Consider the following 24,396-nt stretch of genomic DNA (forward strand, 5'->3'; position numbering starts at 1 on the left):
CCTAGCCACGTGTAAGGCACCCGGCACTGACGGGCTGCCCTCAGAGTTTTATAAAGCTTACGAACCCTCCCTCACACCCCTGCTACACAAGTATACCAAGAGGCATATGAGAGGGGAATATTGCCGGAAAGCATGAGAGAAACACTTGTGGTCCCAATCCTGAAGCCAAACAAACCGGTAGACCTGTGTGACTCCTACCGCCCACTGGCAATGCTAAACTATGATGTGAAAATTTTAACCACCATATTGGCCAAGCGCCTGTCTAGAATAATAGGCGACATAATACATCCTGATAAGAACAGCTTTATACCGGGGCGCAACACGTCAATGAACCTGCGCAGACTGCAACACATTATAGCGCAAACTAGCGAAGGTGAGAGTCCCAGTACATTATTATCCCTCGATGCCATAAAAGCTTTCGACTCCATTTATTGGGAGTGGCTTGTGGCTGTGCTCAAGGAATTTGGCTTCGGACCCGGATTCATTAGATGGGTTAAGATACTATACGCCAGACCAAGAGCAAGAGTAAAGTCAGGGAAGCATGTGTCAGATGCCTGGGACATACAAAGAGGGACTAGGCAAGGTTGCCCACTATCCCCAATGCTGTACGTATTGGGGCTGGAACCCATAGCTATTTATTTCCGGAAACAGTTCTTTGACGCCGGCATAAGACTAGGAGGGGTGGATCACATAATTTCGCTCTATGCAGACGACGTCCTTATATATGTCAGGGACCCACACCTCAACGTGCCAACTATACTAGAGGTCCTAGACAATTACTCCAGAGTCTCTGGGATCCAATTCAGCAAGGCAAAATCCTGCTTGTTCCCTCTAGCGGCCCTAAAAAATGAGGACGTGGAAACACTCCCGGAGGTTGGGATAAGATGGCAGACCACCACATTCCGATATCTAGGAATCCAAATAATGCACACCCCCGCACTGATGCATGAACATAACACAAAAGCAGCACTCCCGGCTCTGCGCAGATCCATGAACTTTTGGTCGAGACTCCCCTTATCTATGATGGGAAGGGCATCCATAGTTAAAATGATTGTTTTACCGCGATTCCTATATGGGTTCCAGAATGTACACTACTATATTAATAAACCCTTCTTCCGGCTGCTCGAGACGCTAATAAGAGAGTTCATATGGGGGAAAAACAGACACAAGATAGCGCTGTCGACGCTGACCCTACCATACACACAAAGCGGCATCCAACTCCCAAACCTAGAAAAATACTATCTAACAGCTCAGCTTAGCTTTGTAATTAAATGGTTATCCGATGCACACAGATGAAACACCCTTACTAAAGACCATGAGCCTCCCAGTCACTTTGAAAGAACTGGTCTGGGTACCTACGAAACTGCTGGGAGCGGCACCCCTCATAGTCACCCTGGGGAGGGAAATCTGGCATAGAACAAGGACACTTACCCGCACGCAGAACGCTTATGCACCAGAAATACCCTTGCTCGCAGACCTGTACACAACGGTCACTGACCTAAAACAAATTAGATTATGGGAAAGCGGAGGGGTTTACACCTGGGGAGACCTTTACGACGAGGGCATCTTTAAAGAATTTGCCATACTACAGGACAGAGAGGGCATCCACACGGGCCAGTTCCTCTGGTACCAGAGGGTCCGCTCCACAGCATGACGTAAATGGGAATCATGGCCTGCGGAACCGGACCGGAACCATTACTCACGCTGCTATACAATATGGGGGAGGGCAGCAGACCAATATCTCAAATATACAGACACCTGAGCGACATACCTAACCCCCGGAGCACGGAAATGAAGGGTAAATGGGAAACGGATGTAGGCAGAGAAATGACAGAGGGGGAGTGGAATAGGGCGCTTGATTCCCCAAAGAGGTGTCCAGAAATCATAGATTCCGACAAATACAGATGAATGTGTTGCACCGAACCTACCTAACCCCGAAACGGATAGCTAAGTTTAACAAACAAGCGCAGTCACACTGCACCTGGTGCATGAGGGAGGAAGCGGACCTAATCCACATGATGTGGGAATGCCCCAAGTCTAGGACGCTGTGGGATAGGGTAAAACAGACATGCAAGAAAACAGGCATGACCAACTACAAATGGACGCCTGAGGAATGCCTACTCGGAACCTATCCTAGGTTAGCCAAAATGAAACACATAGTCAGGCTTATGGACATAACGTGCATACTGGCCAAAAGAACCATAGCCATGTCCTGGAAAAGACCTGCAGGACCACAATACAAAGCATGGCACAGTGAAACAGAGCGATGGGTGTCGGCTGAGACCAAGGCCTGGGAAGAAAGTGTCACTAGATCTACAGATGAGTCAAGCAGAGCTCTTGAGGCATGGAAAGAACTTACTAGACACATGTTCCTCCCCTCGGACGACAAGCCCCCATGACCTGAAACGAACTTACCTGCAAGAAGGGAAAGGGCAACCCCAGATAAATGACTGGAAATAACGCCGGCCCCGGGAAGGTACCCCTCTGCACCCTCCCTGAGTATGCTACCCAACTTCCCTACACCCCCTGCCCCCCCGAAACAAGAGACGCTGAAACATATGGACATGCCAAGGAGACAGTTATTGTTATTCGTTATTTGTTGTTTGTTATATTGTTAAGGCTAAACCGAAAAGCATTGTAAAAGAGTATGCACAAGACGCATTTGCAAAACTTGTAAGTGATATTACTGAAAATGCCAATAAACAAATTTAAAATAAATGGATGATGGCGGCCTTGAAAGAATACGGGATGGGAACAGGGTACATGCGATGGGTAAAGATGGTATATAGCTCCCCAACAGCCAGGGTCAAAACAGGAGCTATAATTTCAGAAAAATGGCAACTCAGTAGAGGTACTAGACAGGGCTGCCCATGGTCCCCAATGCTATATATCCTAGCACTAGAATCGCTTGTGATCTTCTTGAGACAGCAGTACAAAGAAACAGGGGTCTACACTAAGGGGGGACCACATTTGATATCATTGTACGCGGATGACATGTTGCTATACCTGCGGTACCCAGAGGAAAATTTGCACTATATCCTAGAGGTGATGGAACGCTATGCGACACTGTCGTGCATAGCGGTGAACCCCAATAAATCATGCATGTTCCCCCTCGGGAGGTACAGAGGAGTCCCACGGGAGAACCTGCCTATCTTGGAGATAGCCTGGCAGACTAGCGCATTCAAATACCTTGGGATTAAAATATATCATAAGGCCTTGGATGAGAATAAATATAACACGGAGCGGGCGGTGGAGGGCATCAAGAACAGCATGGGGTTCTGGGCGAAGCTTCCCCTAGCCATGTTAGGAAGGGCGGCCTTGCTCAAGATGGTGGTCCTGCCCAGACTACTGCACTTTTTTGCAAACATCCCCTGCATGTTGCCCAAACGTTTCTTTACTAAATTCCAGAGCTTGTGTAGAAGCTTCCTGTGGCACAACTCTTGAAACAGAGTAGCCCTATGGAAACTACAGAACACGTACGACAGGGGGGGAATAAACCTGCTGAACTTTGAAATATACCACTTGGCAGGGCAGCTACAATATGTCATAAGGTGGCTGTCGGAAGAGGAGATGGCAGAATCAAGATTGTTGAGGAGGGAATGCAACTCCTACTTCCTAAAAGGACTGATATGGCTGCCCAAACCAGAGTTGCACAGGAGACCGAGATTGCTGGAACTGGGCTGGAAGACATGTCGCAGGGCGTGCCAAGTTGTGGGATACCCGGCCCCATACTCCCCGCAGGCGCCACTGGTATCGCTATGCAGGGCAGATGAACAACTGAGGAAAGGGATCCGTAAACACTGGGAGTTGGTGTGCCTGGCAACCCCGGGAGATAATTGGCAAGATGGGAAGGCACTGGATTTCCAAACGCTAGTTGATGAACCGGGGGTTCACCCGGGGCAATACATCACTTGCGCTAGAATAATTAAATGGGTGAAATAAAGGTGGTCCGAAATAGCACTATCAGAACAACCTGACGCCACCATAGAAACGATGTACGACATCTCGGAGGGAGGGCACGAGGTATCCCAGATCTACAAACTGGTGATGTCTAGAATGCGTACGGAGCTGCTCCAACTAAGGCAGGACTGGGAGGAGGAAGTGGGGATACCAATGCGGGATGGGCAGTGGGAAATGGGCAGTGGTAAAGAGCCCAAAGATATCATAAAAAGGTGTATAGGAATGCCAAAGGATCGCCAGATTTGGTGGCACTGAAGTACAAAAATGCCCCAAGTGTGGGGAGGTGGATGCCGGGATGAACAATAGGTTCTGGGCGTGCCCGGAGGTTGGGGAATTTTAGGAGGAACTCAGGCTGCGACTGTCTGATAAGGGAATTAAGCTAGACGTGGAACCCGTGTGGGCGTGCATGCTGGGGGGGGGGGGGGCGGTACACCAGACCACACAACCTGAAACATGTCTGCAAACTCAGGGACCTGGCTTACATCCTGGCAAAGCGGAGAATAGCCATGGGCTGCAAAACAGCCCACAGACCCAGGCTAGAGCTATGGTGGAACGACCTTCTGAAATGGGCAGATGCCGAGACAGCGGTATGGCACGAGGCAGCCAATAGAGGGGAGGATGAGCAAGTGGGCTCTCTGATAGGTTGGAGACAAATGGTAGCCACATTGTCGGGATCCTCCCATATTGACACTAGTGAATATGATATGTCTAAGAATGACGAAGGGGACTAGCCCCAAGAGAAAGGTAACCCAAGGAACTGAGGTGCAAGCCCGAATTAAAAGTGGGGTTGGGGGTAAGACAGTAATTAACAAACATGTAAATGATTGCTAAAATGCGTGTAAAATGTCGGGTTTGATGGTAATTTTTTGTTTGTTGTAAAAACCAATACATTATTTATTTATTTTTTTAAAAAGGAGGGCTTCTGTAGAGTGTTTGTATGAGAGAGGAGTGTGTGCAGTAGAGAGGGAGTAGTAGAGTGGGGTAGTGGTAGTGGCACAGGCAGTAGTGGTTGGGCATAGAGGTAGTACGTGGCTGGAGTAGCGAGCAAACAATATTAGTGGTAGAGTGGGAGTTAGTAAAATGGTGAGCAGGACACTATATCCCTGGGAGCCCCTGAGAATCAAACAGGGGCTAGTACAAAAAAGTGTGTTTGGCACCATATCCTAAATGATCTGGAAGTTATTAGAGAGAGGTAGTGGGAATACCGTAGTGGAACCGATAGTCATGGTAGTAGCAGGAAAAGGGACAGTGAGTGGAAGAATAGGAGTAGCTATTGGTACAGAATTGAAGAGGAGTTAGGATAAGAAGAATAGTAGAAGGCAAAGAAGTAGAGAGAGGAAGGAGGGAAAAACGAATAACGGGAGAAGGATAGCTGGGAGTAGAAGTGTTAATAAGAACAGGAGTGGGAAAGGAAGTAGGATCCAAGAATGGAGGTGGAAAGGCGGAGTGAGATTGCAAGGAACAGAGGCGTGGTGGGAGATTAGTTTACGAGGTTAGATTAGTGATGGGCCAGGAGTGAGAGGTTGTGGAAGGAATGAAGTGACGTTGGATGAAAGAAGGCTGTTAATGATTTCAATCAGGCGACACACACCTTGGTCTCCGCCTAGGATGTAGCGATCAATTGAGATGCCTTTCTCTTTTTTATGCAGATTCAATTTGAGATGGTACACAACTCGTCTTACACCCCCTTTTTCAAATACCCCGGGTCACAATGGACCATGAACCAGGCCGGTTGGTGAAATTGCAATATTTGTTTATTTTTAAAATTCAAAATAAATCATAACATTTTTAATATGGGGCAGCAATCACCAATGGGGTGATTAATTACAATGAAAATGGAAGCAATGTACTTGGTTAACCTTCTCCTAAAACATATTTTAAAAAAGCACAAGTGAATAGGAGCACTGTTTGAATTAGGATAGATAGCACCCAAGGTAAGGTTTCCCCCTGCAATGTTCCCTCAACCCACAATTAATGAGTGGATAGAAAGAAGCAGCAGGTAGTCAGGAATAAGGGGCAGCAAACAGAATCAGAATCTGACCTCCCCTCACAAAATAAGAAACCCCTTGAAATGGCATGAAATGACACTCGGAAATTGACAAATAAGTAATTAATGTGTGGTGAAATGTGTGAGGCAAATATGATTTGTCACCACAACAGGAATGCATAAACACTAGCAATCACAATGCAATGGATCAACAAGAAGCATACAATTCGAAAATGAGGGAAAAGTTAGAACATGCTGCAGCCGAATGACATGCTGGAAAGTTGCAATTTTCTCAATTCCCACTTTAAATGACCCAAGCGGTTTTTATGAACAACGGGTGAAATACTGAAAATCGCAATGCGGTTTTTGGTCTGGGGGACAGATGTATATCACAGGGACAATATCAAAGTGAAAGGATGGTAGTAGCTGAAGATTTGGATGAGATTTTCAGGGAGGAATGAGGTTCAGTTTTAGGAAAATAGAGCAGTTAAAATGAAAACTTCGGTTTTGAAAGAAAGGCAAATGTTACTTAAACTAAATTATCTAGACTATATTGTTAAAGAGGAACACAGTAAGCTCCAAGGTTGATTCGCGAAGTCAACGTTGTCACCCCAGTGCTCAACTTTAACTGGAAATTAGTTTGAATACTCAAAATATGACTTAAGGGCTTATGATTTACACCAGACAGAAATGAAAAGAGAGATGGCGCTGGCACTTAGAAAGTCAAGGGCAGGGTGCACGGATAATTCTCATGGTTTTAATAAGTTACCAGGGTATGGATAGGATTGCTTTGAGAGTGGAATAAAGAAAAATCAAGACTGGGTAGACTTTGGACAGTCAACTGGTTCTGGTCACAAAAGATTCTGGTCACCGGATAGCGGACCCTCCTGGCAAAAGACAGCTGTGCAAAGGTCTGGTCACCGGATAACAAGGACAGCAGGATGATAGGGTTGCAGCGGGCATGCAGGTAGTGGGCAGCAAGCCGGTCTGATTTCGGGATGCAAAAGCATTTCCCGTGTAGCTGAAGGAAAGCTTTTATTGATTTTCTCAGGTTGGGCTGGCACAGCCTGCCATTCAGGAATAAGGGTCTTTTCTGATGGAGCACAATGTGAATATGGATGGGCATGACAGGGTCTTTTTGATAAAGGTAGTGTGATGAAGAACAGGAAAAATAGCATTAGAGCAGCCATCATTTTAAAGGTGAAATATTCCCTTTTTCAATAGGAATTTTGGGCTTACAGCAAAGCAACGCTGCTTTTTCACTCCATTTCTTTAAGACAAACAAGAACACCCCCTAGTAGCCTTTCTCGGGGTGCTCCCTGTTCCATCTTGCCCAATAGCGCTTGGAAAAACAGTGCAGCCATCCTTTTTCACTGCAAAACGCAGTTTTGGTGTGAGGCAGTGGTGCTCACAGGAGCCAGCGCAGCTATTATGCTGGTTAAGCTGAAGTGCAGCTTGGTGATGTGGTGAAGTACTGCTGAGTGGGTAGATATATCCCACAAGGCGCCATTCCCTATTCCCAGCAACTAACCAACAATATAGGAAAAGTTATAAGTTCCCTAGGTAGGGAGTCAGACAGCCAACGACTTAGGGAGAACCCCAATCGTCTTAGTGAGAAGAGAGCTGGATAGGGGTTACCGATCGGTAGATGACTAACAGCCCAGTAGGGATGTCTGGGGTTGGAAGGTGAACTGCAGTCCTGGGTTAGTCAAGAGTGGAAAGGGACGGCCCTAGTGCCAATCATACCCAGACCCAGACCCCAGAGAATTAAGGAGACAAAAGCTCAATTTTGACAATTTACTTTAATAAACGCCCTTGAACTTTTACTCAGGAGTCACAATGGTTTATTTGTGGCGGGCCGCCCCGTCACAGGGACAAAGATGACTGTTCCCATAGTAGCAATAGTAGAAGCGTGGGTGTTGAAAACTGAAGCAGCAGCACAAAGAAAGCATCCTGACAAATATACCAAATGTAAAGTTGTAACTGACGACGTCTTAAAGAATTGTGTATTATTGACATTTGGAGAATACTACCTTTGTTGAACTGTGGCTAATTATCTTGAAGAAGAAACAAATTATCTTCATAACCAGGATTACCATTGGTGCCATTTCTTTTCCGGAAGTTGTAAAGGGATATTTTCATCCAGGAACAAAAGAACGGTTACCAGTGGATTTTTGTTTTGTTGAACTTTTACTTTGAACTTTCAAGATCAGATACAAAACCTTTCTTTTCTTTAGTGGAACTTTTTTGGAGTTGACTTGAATCCTGGGGAAGGGATCTTACACAGGACAGAAGAAAGCCATTACGATATGGTGTTCATATTGTTTATTATATTGTGTTGCTATATAATTTCCTATATATGTTTGTTTTTTAGTGCGAGGGCCAGTTTACCCATGCTAGAGAATATACCCTTAGCCTCTAGACTAAGAAAGGAATTCCTCTGTAGAGTAGGGCAAGCAAGGTATTTTCTTTATAGAATTTCTTTAATAAAATGTCACATTTTGAGAAAACTACAAGCAGTTGTCTGCCTTACATTACTGACCGCTCACAGAGACGCTGCATCGCGTTGGAGCATAGGGTGCTTAAAGAAATTAGGTGGCATCTCTGTTAGGGAGAATTCTCTGTTTAGGCTGAATTTCCCTCCCTAGTGAGTCCCCCAGCAGCTTTGCTGGATTTCTGGGGTTTAATTTTTTCTCCTGCCAAGAGTGAGACTCTTTTTACCCTCACTCTTGGACATGTTGAACTGTGTTATCTTGGACAAACCTTGTGTTGAATGGGCTATGGGGTCTTTTACTCCATAGGGCCTCATGTATTTTTGTGATGTGGGTTACACAGCACCCTCTGTGCAGTGACCCAGGGGTGTCCTAGGGACTCCCCAACATAGACTCCATACCCTGGGACTGACTACTGTCTCCCAGGGCATGTAAAGTCACCAAAGACTTTGCTAGTCTTGAATCCTGAACAGAACCAGTACAAACCATCATATTGTGGACGTACTGGCTGGGGCAATTCGATTGCCCCAGGGTCTGTTAGTCGAGGGGGCACGTCTCCGTCCCCCCTGATCGAGTTTTGGCTGGTGGCAGTGGAAACTACTTTTTATATTTGACCGCGAATATTTTCCTATGGGATTTCCCATTGTTTTAGGCTAACACATTTAATTATTTATTTACGGTAGCCTTAAACATACCGCCGGTTTATATATTTATTTTTATAACTCCGGTGGGGATTTTTTGCCAAAACTTGATTCAAAAATGGCGTTGGTGTTCGCCTCTGTAACTCTGACCCAAAGTGGAGCCCTTTGTTCCACTTTTGGCGGGCTTCTCCACAGAAGCCCTCCAAAGTGGTGCCACTCTGTCTGGGGTACTTAGGAGGGGTGGAGGGGGATTTAGGCACCCTGGACTGAGTTACCTTGGTAACTCAAGTCGCACTCCGTCCTGATTGGCCCAAGTGGTGAGCCGCCCGGCTCACCACTTAGCATGTTTGAGTGACAGCTAGGCTGGGTGAATGGGGGTTTGCTGCATAAAAGCAGGGCTTTGGGGACTGGAACTTCAGAAGTCGCCACAGGACCAAGAATCCGACGAGGGAAGAGCTGAGCCGACCTGCTTCGACGACACCACCCGGTGGAGCCCTGCTGAACCGTCTCACCACTTTTTCCCGACGACCGAGGAGAACTCTTAACGGAGTGGCTCCTTCCCTTGACTGGTGGGGACAACCAGTTTTCGCCTTCTTTCCGTTCTTTGAGGTATCTCGTGGCCGCCTTGCCTGTGCCAAGCACCCCGGCAACCGGAATACCACACTTTACCCCCATACCGCGAAAGTCGGTACCAACCCTTTAACCGGAGGACTCCGCGGCTGGTTTCTTCCCGGGCAGTGCTACGACCTTTCTCTTCTGCTCTTCAGCGAGATATTCTTCTCCCCTGACCGACGTCGAGCCTTGCTGTCGCTGCCTGGAACAACTGCCCCCGCTGGAGGATCCTTTCCGCTTAAGGTACTGTGTTCCGCCTGGCTTCCCTTGCCACCGACTGTACGGGGTAGATTTAGTCCCCGGCTTTCGAACCTGGGAGTGCCTGGGACACTTTGGCTAAACTTTCTGAGCCACTCTAAACTCTTTTTGACTCTTTGCAAGACTTTGAATCTCTAACTAACAGTGTGATCTTGGGCACATTTTCGCTCCGGCTACTCTAAGAGTGGGCCCTGCCTAGTGACTTTTGCTCACCTGTGACTTTATCCTTCTTTAAGCCTATTGCAAGTGTTCTGGACCTTAGAGTGGTGTGTTTAACCTATTTCTGCTTTTTCTCTCCCTTTCTTGGAAACTACTAGAGTGTCATCTAACGTTAAGCACTCACCTCTGTTTTAATTAAGTGGTGTTAACCTAGAGTTGTCTAGATAGGAGAAAGGATTGAATCTACTTTCATTATAACTGTGTTGAAGTGTTTTTACCCTATTCTTTGCTAGAGTGTTTTTACTTATGTGTGTTTTTAAATAAATAACTATATTCTTCTGAAACCAAGCTCTGGTCAGTGTTTGCTTGTGCTATTGTGTTTTGGTACCTATTGTGTATACTTTGCATACTGCCTAACTCTTCTTGAGAGAAGTCTGACTGCTCAGCCACAGCTACCAGGTAAATCTGGGTGGTGCAGACTGCTACCAACGGGGTTTACTGCTATACCTGTAGTCTTAAATCTTTTGCAGTGTTCCCCAAGGGAACTGCACAGGTTTCTGCCTAACACTGGTGTACAGCGGTGGGATTTGTATTGAGTATACATTTTATTGTGCTTTAGATACCTTAGTGCAACTAACCACAAAGCTTAGCACTGAAAAAGTAAAACCTCTAACATGTCAGTTATAGAAAGCTATAGTCAAGAGTCCCTTGCAGCCAAAACTGCTGATTGTTTAAGAGTGCTCTGTAAACATAAGGATCTCCTGACTAAGGGCAAGAAAATGGAGCTGATTGAAAGATTGTTAGCTAACCAAAGTCTGGGTGATGGTTCAGAGGAACCTACCACTCCAGCAACTGTAGATGACAGTGTTGAAGTTAACATGGAGCAAAATGTTGATGTTTCTGAGGAAGAGTCAGAAGAGGAGGGTGAGGCTGTTGTAACTGTCCCCCCTAGGCCTCTGCCTGCTCTACCTGCTGTACCTACTGGACCTTTACCAGGTCCCACATTTAGTCCTCAGTACTTTGAACTGGAGAAAATGAAGCTAGAATTGGAGTATAAGAAACTTAATGCTCAAACTGACAAAGAACTAAGGCTAAGGGAAATGGAGCTCAAGTATGACTTAGAAATGAAGAAATTATCTGTTGAGAATGTTTCTCTCTCTGGCTCCTCTAGAAGTTCCAGTCCTAAAAGACCCCGGATGCCTAAAGAATTGGTTGGTATGTATGAGCCTAAGTTGGATGTGTTGGATTGGTTGTCTCTGTTTGAATATAATCATGGGCTCCAGAACATCACAGGAAATGACTTACTCACCTGGTTGTTCTCTAGGCTTCCCCCTGTTGCAACTGATGTGGTAATGGAGATGGGGGAGGAGGATAGGAAGGACTATGAATGTGTGAAACTAGCTTTGATAGCTAGGTTTGGGAAGACCCCTTCCCAGTATCTTAAGAGGTTTAGGAGCCTCAAAAAGCATGATGGTACCCCTTGGGCTACCTGGGTGAGTGAATGTTTGAAAAACTTAGAGGGATGGATTAAGGGTTACAAGGTGAACACTTATGAAGGTATGAAGAATTTGTTTATGTTGGAGACTATTTATGATGCCTGCTCTCCTGAGCTCAGACAACACTTGGCTGATTCCAGGGAATTAGATTCCCGGAGGCTAGCTAAGGCTGCTGACTTGTGGGTTGCCAACAGGGCCACTCACAAGGATTCTGGGGTAACTCAGAAGAAGGATGGGGAGAAACAGCCCAAAAAGGACTCCAAAGAGAATTCTAATAATTCCTATCCCAAAGAGGGCCCCAAACCACAAAATAACCAGGGTAAGCCACATGGGAAACCGAGTCAGACTACTGTACCTTCTGGCCACAAGCCAGAAGGAGGTCAGAACAAGCCACCCTTCCAGAGAGCATTTGGACAATGCTATGTCTGTCAGGGTACTGACCATATCAAAGGAGATCCCAAGTGCAAGGGTAAACCTGCAGGGATCAGCACAGTCTCCTTAGCCTTCACTCCTGAGGATGAAGTACAGATGGCTAGTGCCCACTTTGAACTCTTTGCTGAAGAACCCTTGGGTCTTCAAGCAACTGTAAACTTAGAGCCTATGGGTCTGGTTAGTCCCCAGAATAGGGTTGTGTATAACTCCCTACCTGTTAACTCTAAGGTGTATTATGTGGACAGTGTTCTTGTCAATGGCCAGGATACTCCTGCCAGGAGAGACACTGGGGCCAGCAGAACAGTAGTGGATGAAAGCTTCTTTCAACCTGAGGATGTGGCCAAAGCACCCAAAGGTCCCACTAAGATGTCTGGAGGCCCTGTCCAAATGGTTCCTATTCTACCAGCCCTCATTCAATGCAACAACATGACAGTAAGGATCCCTGTCAGTGTTCAGGCTGAGGTACCTGGGAAGGTCCTGTTAGGGAATGACCTAAGAACTCTAGGAGTAGTGTCACATACCCCCAGGCCTCCCAGTATGGAGAAGCAGAACTTAACCAAATTGGCTAGAAAGGCTACCTTGAAGGACCCTTCTAAGCCTGTGGGACCCTCTACTGAGAACCCCACTACAAGCCCTGGTGTTAGTAAGTTGACCTCTAACCCAGGCACATTTCAGGATAGTATGCTAGGAACATGGGTGCCCCAACCAAGCTCCATCATTGTTCCCCTAGTCTCAGAGTCTCTGACTCCCCCTGCTTCTGAGGAAGAGGTGGATAGACCAACTAGGCCCCTATCTGGACCTGAGAGAACTGGTAATTCTCAGTGCTGGTGGAAAACCAGAAAAGAAAAGTCTAAGGCCAAAAACCTTCAGACTGTTGGACCTTCTACTGAAGACCCCAACTCAAATCCTAATATTAGGGGGGAAACTCCTAAGATAGGTAAGGGTAGATCTAAGAGGAAGGGTAAGCAGGTGCATTGCCTAACCCCAACCCCTCCAACCAAGAGGCCTAAGACCCAACCTGCTCCCACAAGAGAGGTGGTGAGGAACCTTGGAGGTCCCTCTAGATCTAAGGGAATCCTTTATAAGGACCCCTTCAAAAAGCCTAACATAGGTTCAGAAGTTGTACCAACTTCTGAGGGACTGGTCAACCAGATCCCCTATAACAAAAAGACTGATGTTCCTCAAAGGGTTTGTAGGTCCTTTAGCTTGCAAAAGAAAACCTTTGAGTTCTCCCTTAAGCATAGGTCAAGGTGTCACCATCAAAATGCTGATGGACTCTCTAGGATGTATATCATCGACTAGAGGTATGAGGTTCATCCAGGAGTGGATTAAATCCTCCTGTCCCTTAGTCTGGGGGGGGCGAGTGTTAGGGAGAATTCTCTGTTTAGGCTGAATTTCCCTCCCTAGTGAGTCCCCCAGCAGCTTTGCTGGATTTCTGGGGTTTAATTTTTTCTCCTGCCAAGAGTGAGACTCTTTTTACCCTCACTCTTGGACATGTTGAACTGTGTTATCTTGGACAAACCTTGTGTTGAATGGGCTATGGGGTCTTTTACTCCATAGGGCCTCATGTATTTTTGTGATGTGGGTTACACAGCACCCTCTGTGCAGTGACCCAGGGGTGTCCTAGGGACTCCCCAACATAGACTCCATACCCTGGGACTGACTACTGTCTCCCAGGGCATGTAAAGTCACCAAAGACTTTGCTAGTCTTGAATCCTGAACAGAACCAGTACAAACCATCATATTGTGGACGTACTGGCTGGGGCAATTCGATTGCCCCAGGGTCTGTTAGTCGAGGGGGCACGTCTCCGTCCCCCCTGATCGAGTTTTGGCTGGTGGCAGTGGAAACTACTTTTTATATTTGACCGCGAATATTTTCCTATGGGATTTCCCATTGTTTTAGGCTAACACATTTAATTATTTATTTACGGTAGCCTTAAACATACCGCCGGTTTATATATTTATTTTTATAACTCCGGTGGGGATTTTTTGCCAAAACTTGATTCAAAAATGGCGTTGGTGTTCGCCTCTGTAACTCTGACCCAAAGTGGAGCCCTTTGTTCCACTTTTGGCGGGCTTCTCCACAGAAGCCCTCCAAAGTGGTGCCACTCTGTCTGGGGTACTTAGGAGGGGTGGAGGGGGATTTAGGCACCCTGGACTGAGTTACCTTGGTAACTCAAGTCGCACTCCGTCCTGATTGGCCCATGTTTGAGTGACAGCTAGGCTGGGTGAATGGGGGTTTGCTGCATAAAAGCAGGGCTTTGGGGACTGGAACTTCAGAAGTCGCCACAGGACCAAGAATCCGACGAGGGAAGAGCTGAGCCGACCTGCTTCGACGACACCACCCGGTGGAGCCCTGCTGAACCGTCTCACCACTTTTTCCCGACGACCGAGGAGAACTCTTAACGGAGTGGCTCCTTCCCTTGACTGGTGGGGACAACCAGTTTTCGCCTTCTTTCCGTTCTTTGAGGTATCTCGTGGCCGCCTTGCCTGTGCCAAGCACCCCGGCAACCGGAATACCACACTTTACCCCCATACCGCGAAAGTCGGTACCAACCCTTTAACCGGAGGACTCCGCGGCTGGTTTCTTCCCGGGCAGTGCTACGACCTTTCTCTTCTGCTCTTCAGCGAGATATTCTTCTCCCCTGACCGACGTCGAGCCTTGCTGTCGCTGCCTGGAACAACTGCCCCCGCTGGAGGATCCTTTCCGCTTAAGGTACTGTGTTCCGCCTGGCTTCCCTTGCCACCGACTGTACGGGGTAGATTTAGTCCCCGGCTTTCGAACCTGGGAGTGCCTGGGACACTTTGGCTAAACTTTCTGAGCCACTCTAAACTCTTTTTGACTCTTTGCAAGACTTTGAATCTCTAACTAACAGTGTGATCTTGGGCACATTTTCGCTCCGGCTACTCTAAGAGTGGGCCCTGCCTAGTGACTTTTGCTCACCTGTGACTTTATCCTTCTTTAAGCCTATTGCAAGTGTTCTGGACCTTAGAGTGGTGTGTTTAACCTATTTCTGCTTTTTCTCTCCCTTTCTTGGAAACTACTAGAGTGTCATCTAACGTTAAGCACTCACCTCTGTTTTAATTAAGTGGTGTTAACCTAGAGTTGTCTAGATAGGAGAAAGGATTGAATCTACTTTCATTATAACTGTGTTGAAGTGTTTTTACCCTATTCTTTGCTAGAGTGTTTTTACTTATGTGTGTTTTTAAATAAATAACTATATTCTTCTGAAACCAAGCTCTGGTCAGTGTTTGCTTGTGCTATTGTGTTTTGGTACCTATTGTGTATACTTTGCATACTGCCTAACTCTTCTTGAGAGAAGTCTGACTGCTCAGCCACAGCTACCAGGTAAATCTGGGTGGTGCAGACTGCTACCAACGGGGTTTACTGCTATACCTGTAGTCTTAAATCTTTTGCAGTGTTCCCCAAGGGAACTGCACAGGTTTCTGCCTAACAATCTCTCTCGGCTGGAGGCAAATATACGTAAGCTTTAGCTCCAACTGGGGGACTCTGATACTACGCAAACACTAGCTGCCATCAAGATTCAGCTGGATCAGTTCCAGCTGGAGGCAGATCGTGAAGTGCAGTATCTAGCACACCCACTTGTGGCGAGGAAATATGGTGAGGAGGGGAAGCCCGGACGCCATCTAGTGACTATGCTTAAGTAGTGGTGATATAGCCACAATTCGAAGACGTGATGGGAGCGTGATATTGGAACCAGACCAGATTTCTCAAACCTTTTCGGGTATTTTACAAACAGCTGTATGCTGCTCGTGAGTAGGCTGGCCTGAAATTCAGGGCCCAGTATCTGAGTGATACATCAATGCCCATGTTGTAACAGGATGGTCTTGAGTCCCTAGGTTCTATTTCTGGCAATGATATTCTGGCAGCAGTAAAGGCACTACCTTCCTATAAAGCTTCGGGCACAGATGGCATTACTGCCAAGTTCTATAAGTAATATGGGCACGGCATTGTTGACCATATAGTGAGCATGTGGCAGGATCTGATGCAGCTCCCTCCAACATTACAGGAGGTGACTGTCTTTAATCTTAAGGCACAGTAAAAATCTGTTGAATTGTGCTTTGTATAGTCTGATCTCACTGTTGAATTTAGATAAGAAAATATTTGCAAAAGTACTGGCTGATCGTCCCCTTCCCACCATTATTCATCCGGACCAATCGGGTGTCATGGCAGAAAGATCTACTTCACTCAAACCATGTCGTCTCTTTGCTATATTGGCCCAAATTGATCCGGATGTACAGGCAGCGTGGGCCCTGTTGGATGCAGAAAACGCACTGGATTCTGTAGCCTGGGATTATTTGTTCACAGTCCAGGAGGAGGTGAGAATGTCGGTTTATTTTCTGAGAGCAGTTAAACTATTGTACGCGGGGGCCAATACTTGCATTGGTTTGTTTGGCACACGGGCGGCTCCCTTTGCGCTAGGTCGTGGGACATATCAGAGCTGCCCCCCATCGCTTCTGCTTTTTGCGTTAGCCATAGAACCCCTTGCTATATGTTTGCATAGATTTTACTGTGATAAGAGGGCCTGCTCTAGTGGGAACGCATGAGATTGTCTCACTGTATGACGACGATATCCGTTTATACTTCAAAGACCCCTGATACTAATTTGACCTCCTTTACGTGGGAAGTGGAGGGCTTCAGTGATATCTTGCGTCTCCGAATTAACTGCGCTAAATTTATCTTGTTTCCCCTTAACAATAATATGAAATGCCCAAAAGATATGGGAGCGTACAGTTGAGAACAACTTTCCATGAAGTATCTTGGGGTTCAGGTTAGCAGAAACCACGACACTTTCGCAGGATCACCACACAGCTTATCTTAACATATGATTGATAAGTGGTGCTAGTTACCACTCTCCACTATTGGGAGTATTGCTATCGCCAAGATGGTGGTATTTCCCAAGTTTTTATACTATTTCCAGAATATTCCGATAAGGCCCGGAACATCATTTTTTGCAGAACTGAAATACCTGCTGATAAAGCTTGTATAGCACCCCAAAATGCCCAGAGTTAAGTGGGAGACGCTGACTCTACCTTATGATCAGGGGGGCCTGGGAACTACGGATATGGAGCTTTACTTCTTGGCACCTCAACTGCATTTTGTCACCTATTGGATGTCAGTCTCCCGTTCATACCCACACGTGCACATTGAGTGATGCTCGGTCCATCCTTAGTTTCTTCAGGGCACTCTAGTGTCACAGAAGGTAGCCGAAATGCCATTTTGACCCTGTTGCCTATACCATTCATGCATGGAGGAGGCTGCTGGGAAGCCTACAAATCACCAAGGCCTACGCTCCCGGGCTTGGAGGATTGCGGCGCTGAAATCGACGTGCATTTAAGCAATTGCGACGGCATGGGAAGCCCTGGTTATTCGACAGATGTGGATTTCTTTTCGGAGGGGAGATTTGTCTCCAGTGGGCAGTTCTTAGCTAGAGTTGGGCTGACGTTCCGCCTTATGTTCCAATATTGTAAACTCCGTACGGCACTCTGGGCTTGGTCCCCAGAATTTCCGTTTGAGCCGCCAACTACACGAATGCTGCATTTCTTGATTCATTCAGCCAATGCTCGCAACTTGGTTTCTTCCATCTATCGCATGGCGGAGCAGGTGACTCTGCAGGGTCCACTAGTCTCTAGGGCAAAATGGGAGGAGGATACCGGCACCGGTTTCAGCGATGAGCAATGGGCCAATTTATGGAGTCCACAAGGGTCTGTGGTATAAATACTCATTATAAGAGGATCCAAAAAGGACTCTGCACAGAGTCCTACCTTGCTCATACTCTATACATGCTGTTTGACCCTACGAAGTCTGAAGAATGTCCTAGGTGTCATGAAGCTGCAGCGACCTTTCTAAATATGTGTTCTTGCAAGCTGTTATCTTCATTCTGGAGTCAGGTTGCCTCTGCACTTGCACGTTTGTTGGAACACGAGATACCCTGTGCATTGCTTCCTTGTACGTTTGGTTGGCTACCTGGCCGACCTGGGGCTCTTAGAAAACTACTGGGGATTGGCATGATTCTCGCACGCTGCTTTATCCTTTTGGAGTTGTCCAACAGGACACCGCTGAAGTTCGAAACTTGGCTGCGGGACATGACATGGTCCTGTGATGTGAAGACGCATTGATGCTCGATAGTCACCGTCACGGCTAGACCTCTCAATATTTGGGCTCCATTTTTGGCTTTTCTCAGCACGCAACATCCTGAGAATACGGCAACAGCGGCGGAGCATTTGGACCCACCAAAGTTTAGTTGCATGTTTTTGTGCTGCTGGTAATCATTGTGATTTTGACACGTGCTGTTGTGGGTGCCCGCTGTCTGTATGTGAGGTGTATTGCTACTTGTATCTCTACTATATTGCCTTGGACCCATGCAAATATGCCCTTGTATTTTCCTATGTGCTCCTGTTCCCCTTCTTCGTTTGTCAGACTACACAGATGATTGCTGTAATACTTTGCTTCAGTAAAAATGTACTTGATGAAGACATGAACCTCAATAAAACAAAGTTTAAAACAAAAAATAATAATGTTTTGTAATTCTCTATATAGCCTCTATCTCGAGGTTAAGCTCCTTGACACAATGCATGTCACAGAGATGCACAATTTAAGGAAGTATCATGCAGGAATTTTAACAGATTACAATGTGGTGAGATAGCGAATGAATTACAGTACTTGTCTTCCATGACACTGCTCATGCTGCGCTGCCACTTCTCTCTTTTCGGAATTTGAATCTTTGAATAGTCTGGTGCTCCCAGTCCGAAATATGGATTTATTACCACTTTATCAACCTTAAAATAAAAAAATCAACAGTAAATAGATGCCATGTAAGCTAGCTGAAATGAAACACATTTGTCTGTATATTACTGTTTTCACGTCTACCATGAAGTACTGCTTACCCGTTAAAACTTAGAGGCATGGTCTAGTAAACATTTTTATTGTCCCTATGGGTCGGCCATGTTTTTTTAAGCCTAAGTGGCTCGATTTTAGAAAACTTTCCTATGGACCTTAACCGAGTTTTCGTCCATTAAACGCACGCGAAAACAAGCATCAGGGAGCCGCCATTTTCTGATAATCCTATCTTTTCCCCGATCGCCCTGGCTGACCTGCTTTTGCGGCACTAAATCAATTCCCCTGCCCCTGAGCCTGACATTATTGAAACATTCATATTCCCCGCCTCTCTCCGTGACGTTACTGTGCTGCGTAAGCAAACGCGCCCAGTCGTCTTCTGCGCGACTCCACACAGAACCCGGAAACCAACACAGATCAACTCACAACACAGCGCACCACAATTCGGAATATGAAACTGTACTTTACCAAATGTACCGTGTTGCTGTTTCATTTTAAAGTACATTTATTTGACATTAAATGTTTAGAGAATATTCAGCAATTGCCATATGAACTCCGAAAGCCATTTATTTTCTTTTATCTGTATCCGCAATAACTGTTTCGTTTCATCTTGAGTCACGCGCTGTTCCTTTATGGTACACAGGGTGTTCATTTTCGTAAAAAGAATCACTTTGGAAGCACGGTGAACCGCAAGGCTGTTCCATCAACTAGGCACTAGTCCAACATAAAGGTTGATATGTTGCTTCTAGCCACTAGTACAGCGTAAAGGCATGTGGGCCCTTGGCAATCGTCCCATAATATGGTGATCGTGCTCCAGTTGTTGACACGAAGCTGCAGGTGTCTGCTGAAGAATCCATACGCCGGTGTCTCAAACAGATGGCAGTGGCAGAATGGGATCAAATACCTGTTATGAAAACAAAAAAATGATAATTAGTCTCGCTAGCCGAACTTCATTAATATTACTCATTTTATTTATTACGGCCGATCAGAAACTATTTGCTTGCAAGGATAGTTCAATGGAGTATGTTGGGCTCTAAAATCAATGCGAAAAGTAACGAGATAAACCGAGGTCAACACACAATGATAAACGACAGTTAGTCTACATGCATGAGGAATGATATGATATGGCATTTGTAACGTGCCTATACTTAAGTGTTTCTAGGCGTGACGAGGCAGGTGGGGAACAAGGGCAGACAGACAACGATCCTACTAGGCCAGGTGTCTTTCAGATCGCGCATGGGGAAGGGCTGTACATGATTAGTTGAATACAAATTAAATAATAGGGCCAGCTGGTGGCAAGTGCAAGGTAAATGCTGGGAGAAGGGGCTGAAGGATACAGAGACAGTCCCGTAGTGCAGGTAGGCAGTGCAGGGAAAAGTGGCTGGGACAAGGACCGAGATCGGTGAGACCAGTGGACCGGCATGCCCATGTGCCCACTACGAACACGTTTTACTTGCTTTTACTAGCTCTTCATTCATTCATTTATTCATGCATCCATTCATTAAATCTTCATTCCGGTATAAAAGCGTGTAAAGATTTACTTACATTATATTTGAAATTTCCATTGTGTCTCTTCGTAATGAAGTCTGTAAAACGGACAGTGCTCTTGACAACGATTTTTCGTATACTGAACTAAAATGAAACTCGGTCTAGTTTCTGAATTTTCTGCCTTATCGTCTCTTACGTTATTGCGCTCTCCCTTCAAATGTAGTTCTTTCGGCATGGTCCCTGTCTCAAGGTCAAAAAACAATAGACCCTTATACTTCCAGTGCGACTTGTGGGCCTCATCTGGGTGCTGTCCTTCGCATTCTTTATTTGCAACATCACGTAGTATAGGCATCTGTGAGAACTTGAAGTTTAGAATCAGTCTATGTAGTGCGCCTCAATGTGCAAATGCGAACTGGCTTCTCTCCCAAATGCTTGGCTGGCGCGTTCTAAGTGCCCCAATTTTGTCCCCGTTGTCTGCGAGCTTTGCAGCCCAAATTGAGACATTTAATTTTTGGCAGAAGGTCAGGGAAAGTATAAAGTACCACAGGAGTTGAGTTAAAAGTGAGATTTATTGTTTGTTTGTTTTATTATTTGCAATACGCAAGCCTCCCCTCCGTTAACAGTGCGCAGCATTTACATTTACATGAGATGAGACATGAGAAAAATATATACATACACATATGTGAGGTGAATAGAGAGAATTCAAAGATGACACCCAGCTTGTTCGCCCCCCATGATGGTGAAGGTAGGGGTTAGGTTTACAGGTACACTGTACAATAACAATTATTTACAAAAAGACAATCGTATTGCAATTATTTAAACCAGGATTTGTACTTCACAATTAGCTGTGCTTTGGGTAGGCATGGCACAGTCGCAATGTTTGGTGGCAATGGATCACTGCTCTGCACAAACGTCCAAAATTCCATATCTGTGCTTCTCTAACATAGCAACAATAAGGCCTTTCACAAAGTCGAACTGCATTTCATCATAGACTGGTTTGATCACCCATTGCTTACTTCGTTTTGAAAACACCTTAGTGTAGCGAGGCATCCTTACTTTACCCCGAGTCCTAGATTGTTCACGTCCGACATTGCTGTTATGGGCCAAGACCGCTAGTAGAGTGCGATGTTTCATGCCCCGAAAGCTAAAATGCAAGCGCTTTGGCCTGTACTTTAGGCACATATTGTGGAACACATCCAAATCGAAAACAATCTTCTCAATGGCTTTGTGTGTCGGTGAAGATGGAATCAACCACTTCTTCCGTGCCTCCTCTGGGGACAAAGGGCCATGTTCACATTGGTAGAAATGTTCATTTGCTGTCCAGCGGTGAACGTTGGTACAGTGGTGCATCAGTGACTGCCATTTTTCAAGTAGTATTTCCACTTACCCCTCACAAGTTTTTGAGCTCCACCAAAGATGGTTGGTGATAGAATGTGACCACTGCAAAATACTTTCAAAACCTTTTTTTTTCCCTGCAGTCGAGATTTTCCTATTGATTGATTTAGCAAGATGCCATACGTCAAATTGATGTTTAATATGTGGGAACTGCTCTCTCATTGTCTTGGCAATTGAAACGTGTCTATCCGTGGCTATGAGGGTGATGTGCATTCCCCTTGATTGTAGATATTCCACTGATTTTATAAATCCTAGTTTCTCCATGGCCACTGACGATGTACATTGTGTTACCTGCACGACCACCGAACTCACAATTTTCTTACTATCCATGTCCTGAAAGTGGTAGGTGCAGTACTTGGCAGAAAATCTAGGGCTGTCGCACTGTCCATCGCCGGCTAGCCTGAATCGTTTGCCTTCGAATGTACTTGCTAGAGACAATTGTTCAATTTTCCAAGCATCACTAATGGCCGGAAACAGATAATCACGTTGGTATATGTAGAACAGCGCTCTAGAAATGAAATGGAGTCCCACAAACTGAAAGAAAGCCTCTAGCTTTCTAAAACTGGAGCCACTAAAAAGTGATGAAGCTGCACACGGTAGATTGTCTGCTGGAAGTTTCCCCAGCATCGGTTGTGCAGACCATGAGAACCTAGGATTTAATCTACAGGCGGCATTTATTTTGACGTTACTGCCTTTTATTTGACGAGTCACATTAATCAATGGCTTCCCACATACTTTCCCTCTAATGGAATGCACACATTTCAGCATACTTATAATTTCCATCAAACAACTGTCGAATACAATGTATTTGCTCTCTTTCATTAGACTGTCATCCTGCGTCAACATTGTTTCGGCCTGTGACGTTGTGGAGATTTCAACACATTGGAAAGTAATATCGCTGATATCAAGTTCTGATGCGTCTATGGATGCTGCGGCTGGTTCATTCTCTGTCATTTCGACATCTATTACTTCAACATTGATGGGAGAACACAACAATGTCGACAGGTTTTTTGGTGGCAAATTTTTGGCGGGTGTAGATTGTGTAAATTGATCTGCTACTACTTCAGAGCTATCTTCAATACATTCAATAACATCTTCTTGTTGTGGTGCGGTCGCACTGTAGCTATGTCCAATGCAACTTTTCTGTAGTCTCCAAACACAGTTAATTCATGTTCTGGCCATTGGACATGAGCATCTCGAGCCTGAACACGCCTCGCCTCAATTAATAGTTCCTCCATAGTGTACACGGTCTGGCAAGCCACATCTCTCATTCGCTTCACTGTCTGTGTGTGTATAGTTCTGACACCCACGGGTAACTGGAGGAGAGATTGGAAAAGGGATGTTCAGTTTAAACACAAGATGGAGTGTAGTAGAATTGACTGGAAAAAAACATAAAATAGTCCCCAGCACAAAAAAATTTTTAAAGCTATGAACTGTTTGTAACTAACCTTTTTTTGTTTTTTTTTCTTTGCAACTTTTTTGACTCGACCTTCAACATCTGCACGCTGTAGCTCCGATTCGTTTTCGCATGTCCTCCATTCCTCTTGCGCTGCAACGACTATATTTTCTGTATCCGCATAGAAAGCACGGAATGAGGCTCTATCGTCTCCCTGAACACACTTGAGGACGAACACACAGGTACATCTCAATAGCCAAACACGATTTAAACATTGTGTGCAACAATCAAACGACAAGTATTCGACCCGTGATGATCTATTTCGATGGAACTGTCAGTATCCATACCTCTGGCTCTGCATGGACTGCCATGAATGGTAGTATTGGAGAGGAGGCATCCGCATCTCCCTGGAACACAGTACTTGCATTAGTATGCTTTTCAATAATGGAAACACAACACACACTTGGGGTCGAACGCACAGGTACATATAAAGAGATTTGCCCAAATGAGGCATTGTCCAAAAGAATCAAGGAAAATCTAAATATGATCACATTTCATCGACTTATTTCTCCGATTTATTTACATCTGCATCATCTAAATTGGATGTTGTGATTGTAGTGGAAGCTTCGTCGTCTCCCTGAAACACAGCACTTGCGTTAATAGGGAAGAAAGTATAGCAAATGGAATCACGTTATATGATCACGCGTGATGGAGCTGTCATTATCCATACCTCGTGCTGCTGAAGAATATCTATGGATGTTGCAAATGTAGTGCGCACTTCCGAAAGCTGTTGCGCCGATTCGTATACGCATGGTCCCGCTTCCACTTCCCCTGGAATTACTTGAATGTCAGGCTCTGCATCAAGTGCAGGGGTTGACGCTCCATCAACTGCCTGAAACATAGTACTTGCATTAGTGAGGATTACAATAGTGAAAACATAATACACACCTGGGGTCGACAGCACAGGTACATATCAACGGCTAACCACGAATGAAACATTGTGTAGAACAATCAAACGACAAGAATTCCAGCTCTGATGATGACGCTCGATGGAGCTGTCAGTATCCATACCTCCAGCTGTTGAACATCTAGAAATGTTGTAGATGTGGCGGACGCTTCAGCATCTCCCTGAAAGACAGTACTTGCATTAGTATGGATAACACTAATTATAACTGAAAACAAACACCAGTGGACGATAACTGAGGTGTATATCAATTGTAA

General features: G+C 45.6%; 1 protein-coding gene across 1 annotated transcript in view; it reads right to left on the bottom strand.

Annotated features, from left to right (window-relative positions):
- The window catches only part of KRIT1 (KRIT1 ankyrin repeat containing), a 1,383,280-nt gene that overhangs the window by 1,082,037 nt on the left and 276,847 nt on the right, over positions 1-24,396 (bottom strand). Inside the window, exon 7 of the mRNA XM_069648434.1 lies at positions 18,723-18,838. Coding sequence (XP_069504535.1) covers positions 18,723-18,838 — 116 coding nt within the window. The remainder of the gene's footprint in view (positions 1-18,722; positions 18,839-24,396) is intronic.

The sequence above is a fragment of the Ambystoma mexicanum genome, chromosome 2q (genome assembly GCF_040938575.1).
Source record: "Ambystoma mexicanum isolate Mex_15411 chromosome 2q, UKY_AmexF1_1, whole genome shotgun sequence".
Taxonomy (NCBI): Eukaryota; Metazoa; Chordata; class Amphibia; order Caudata; family Ambystomatidae; genus Ambystoma; species Ambystoma mexicanum.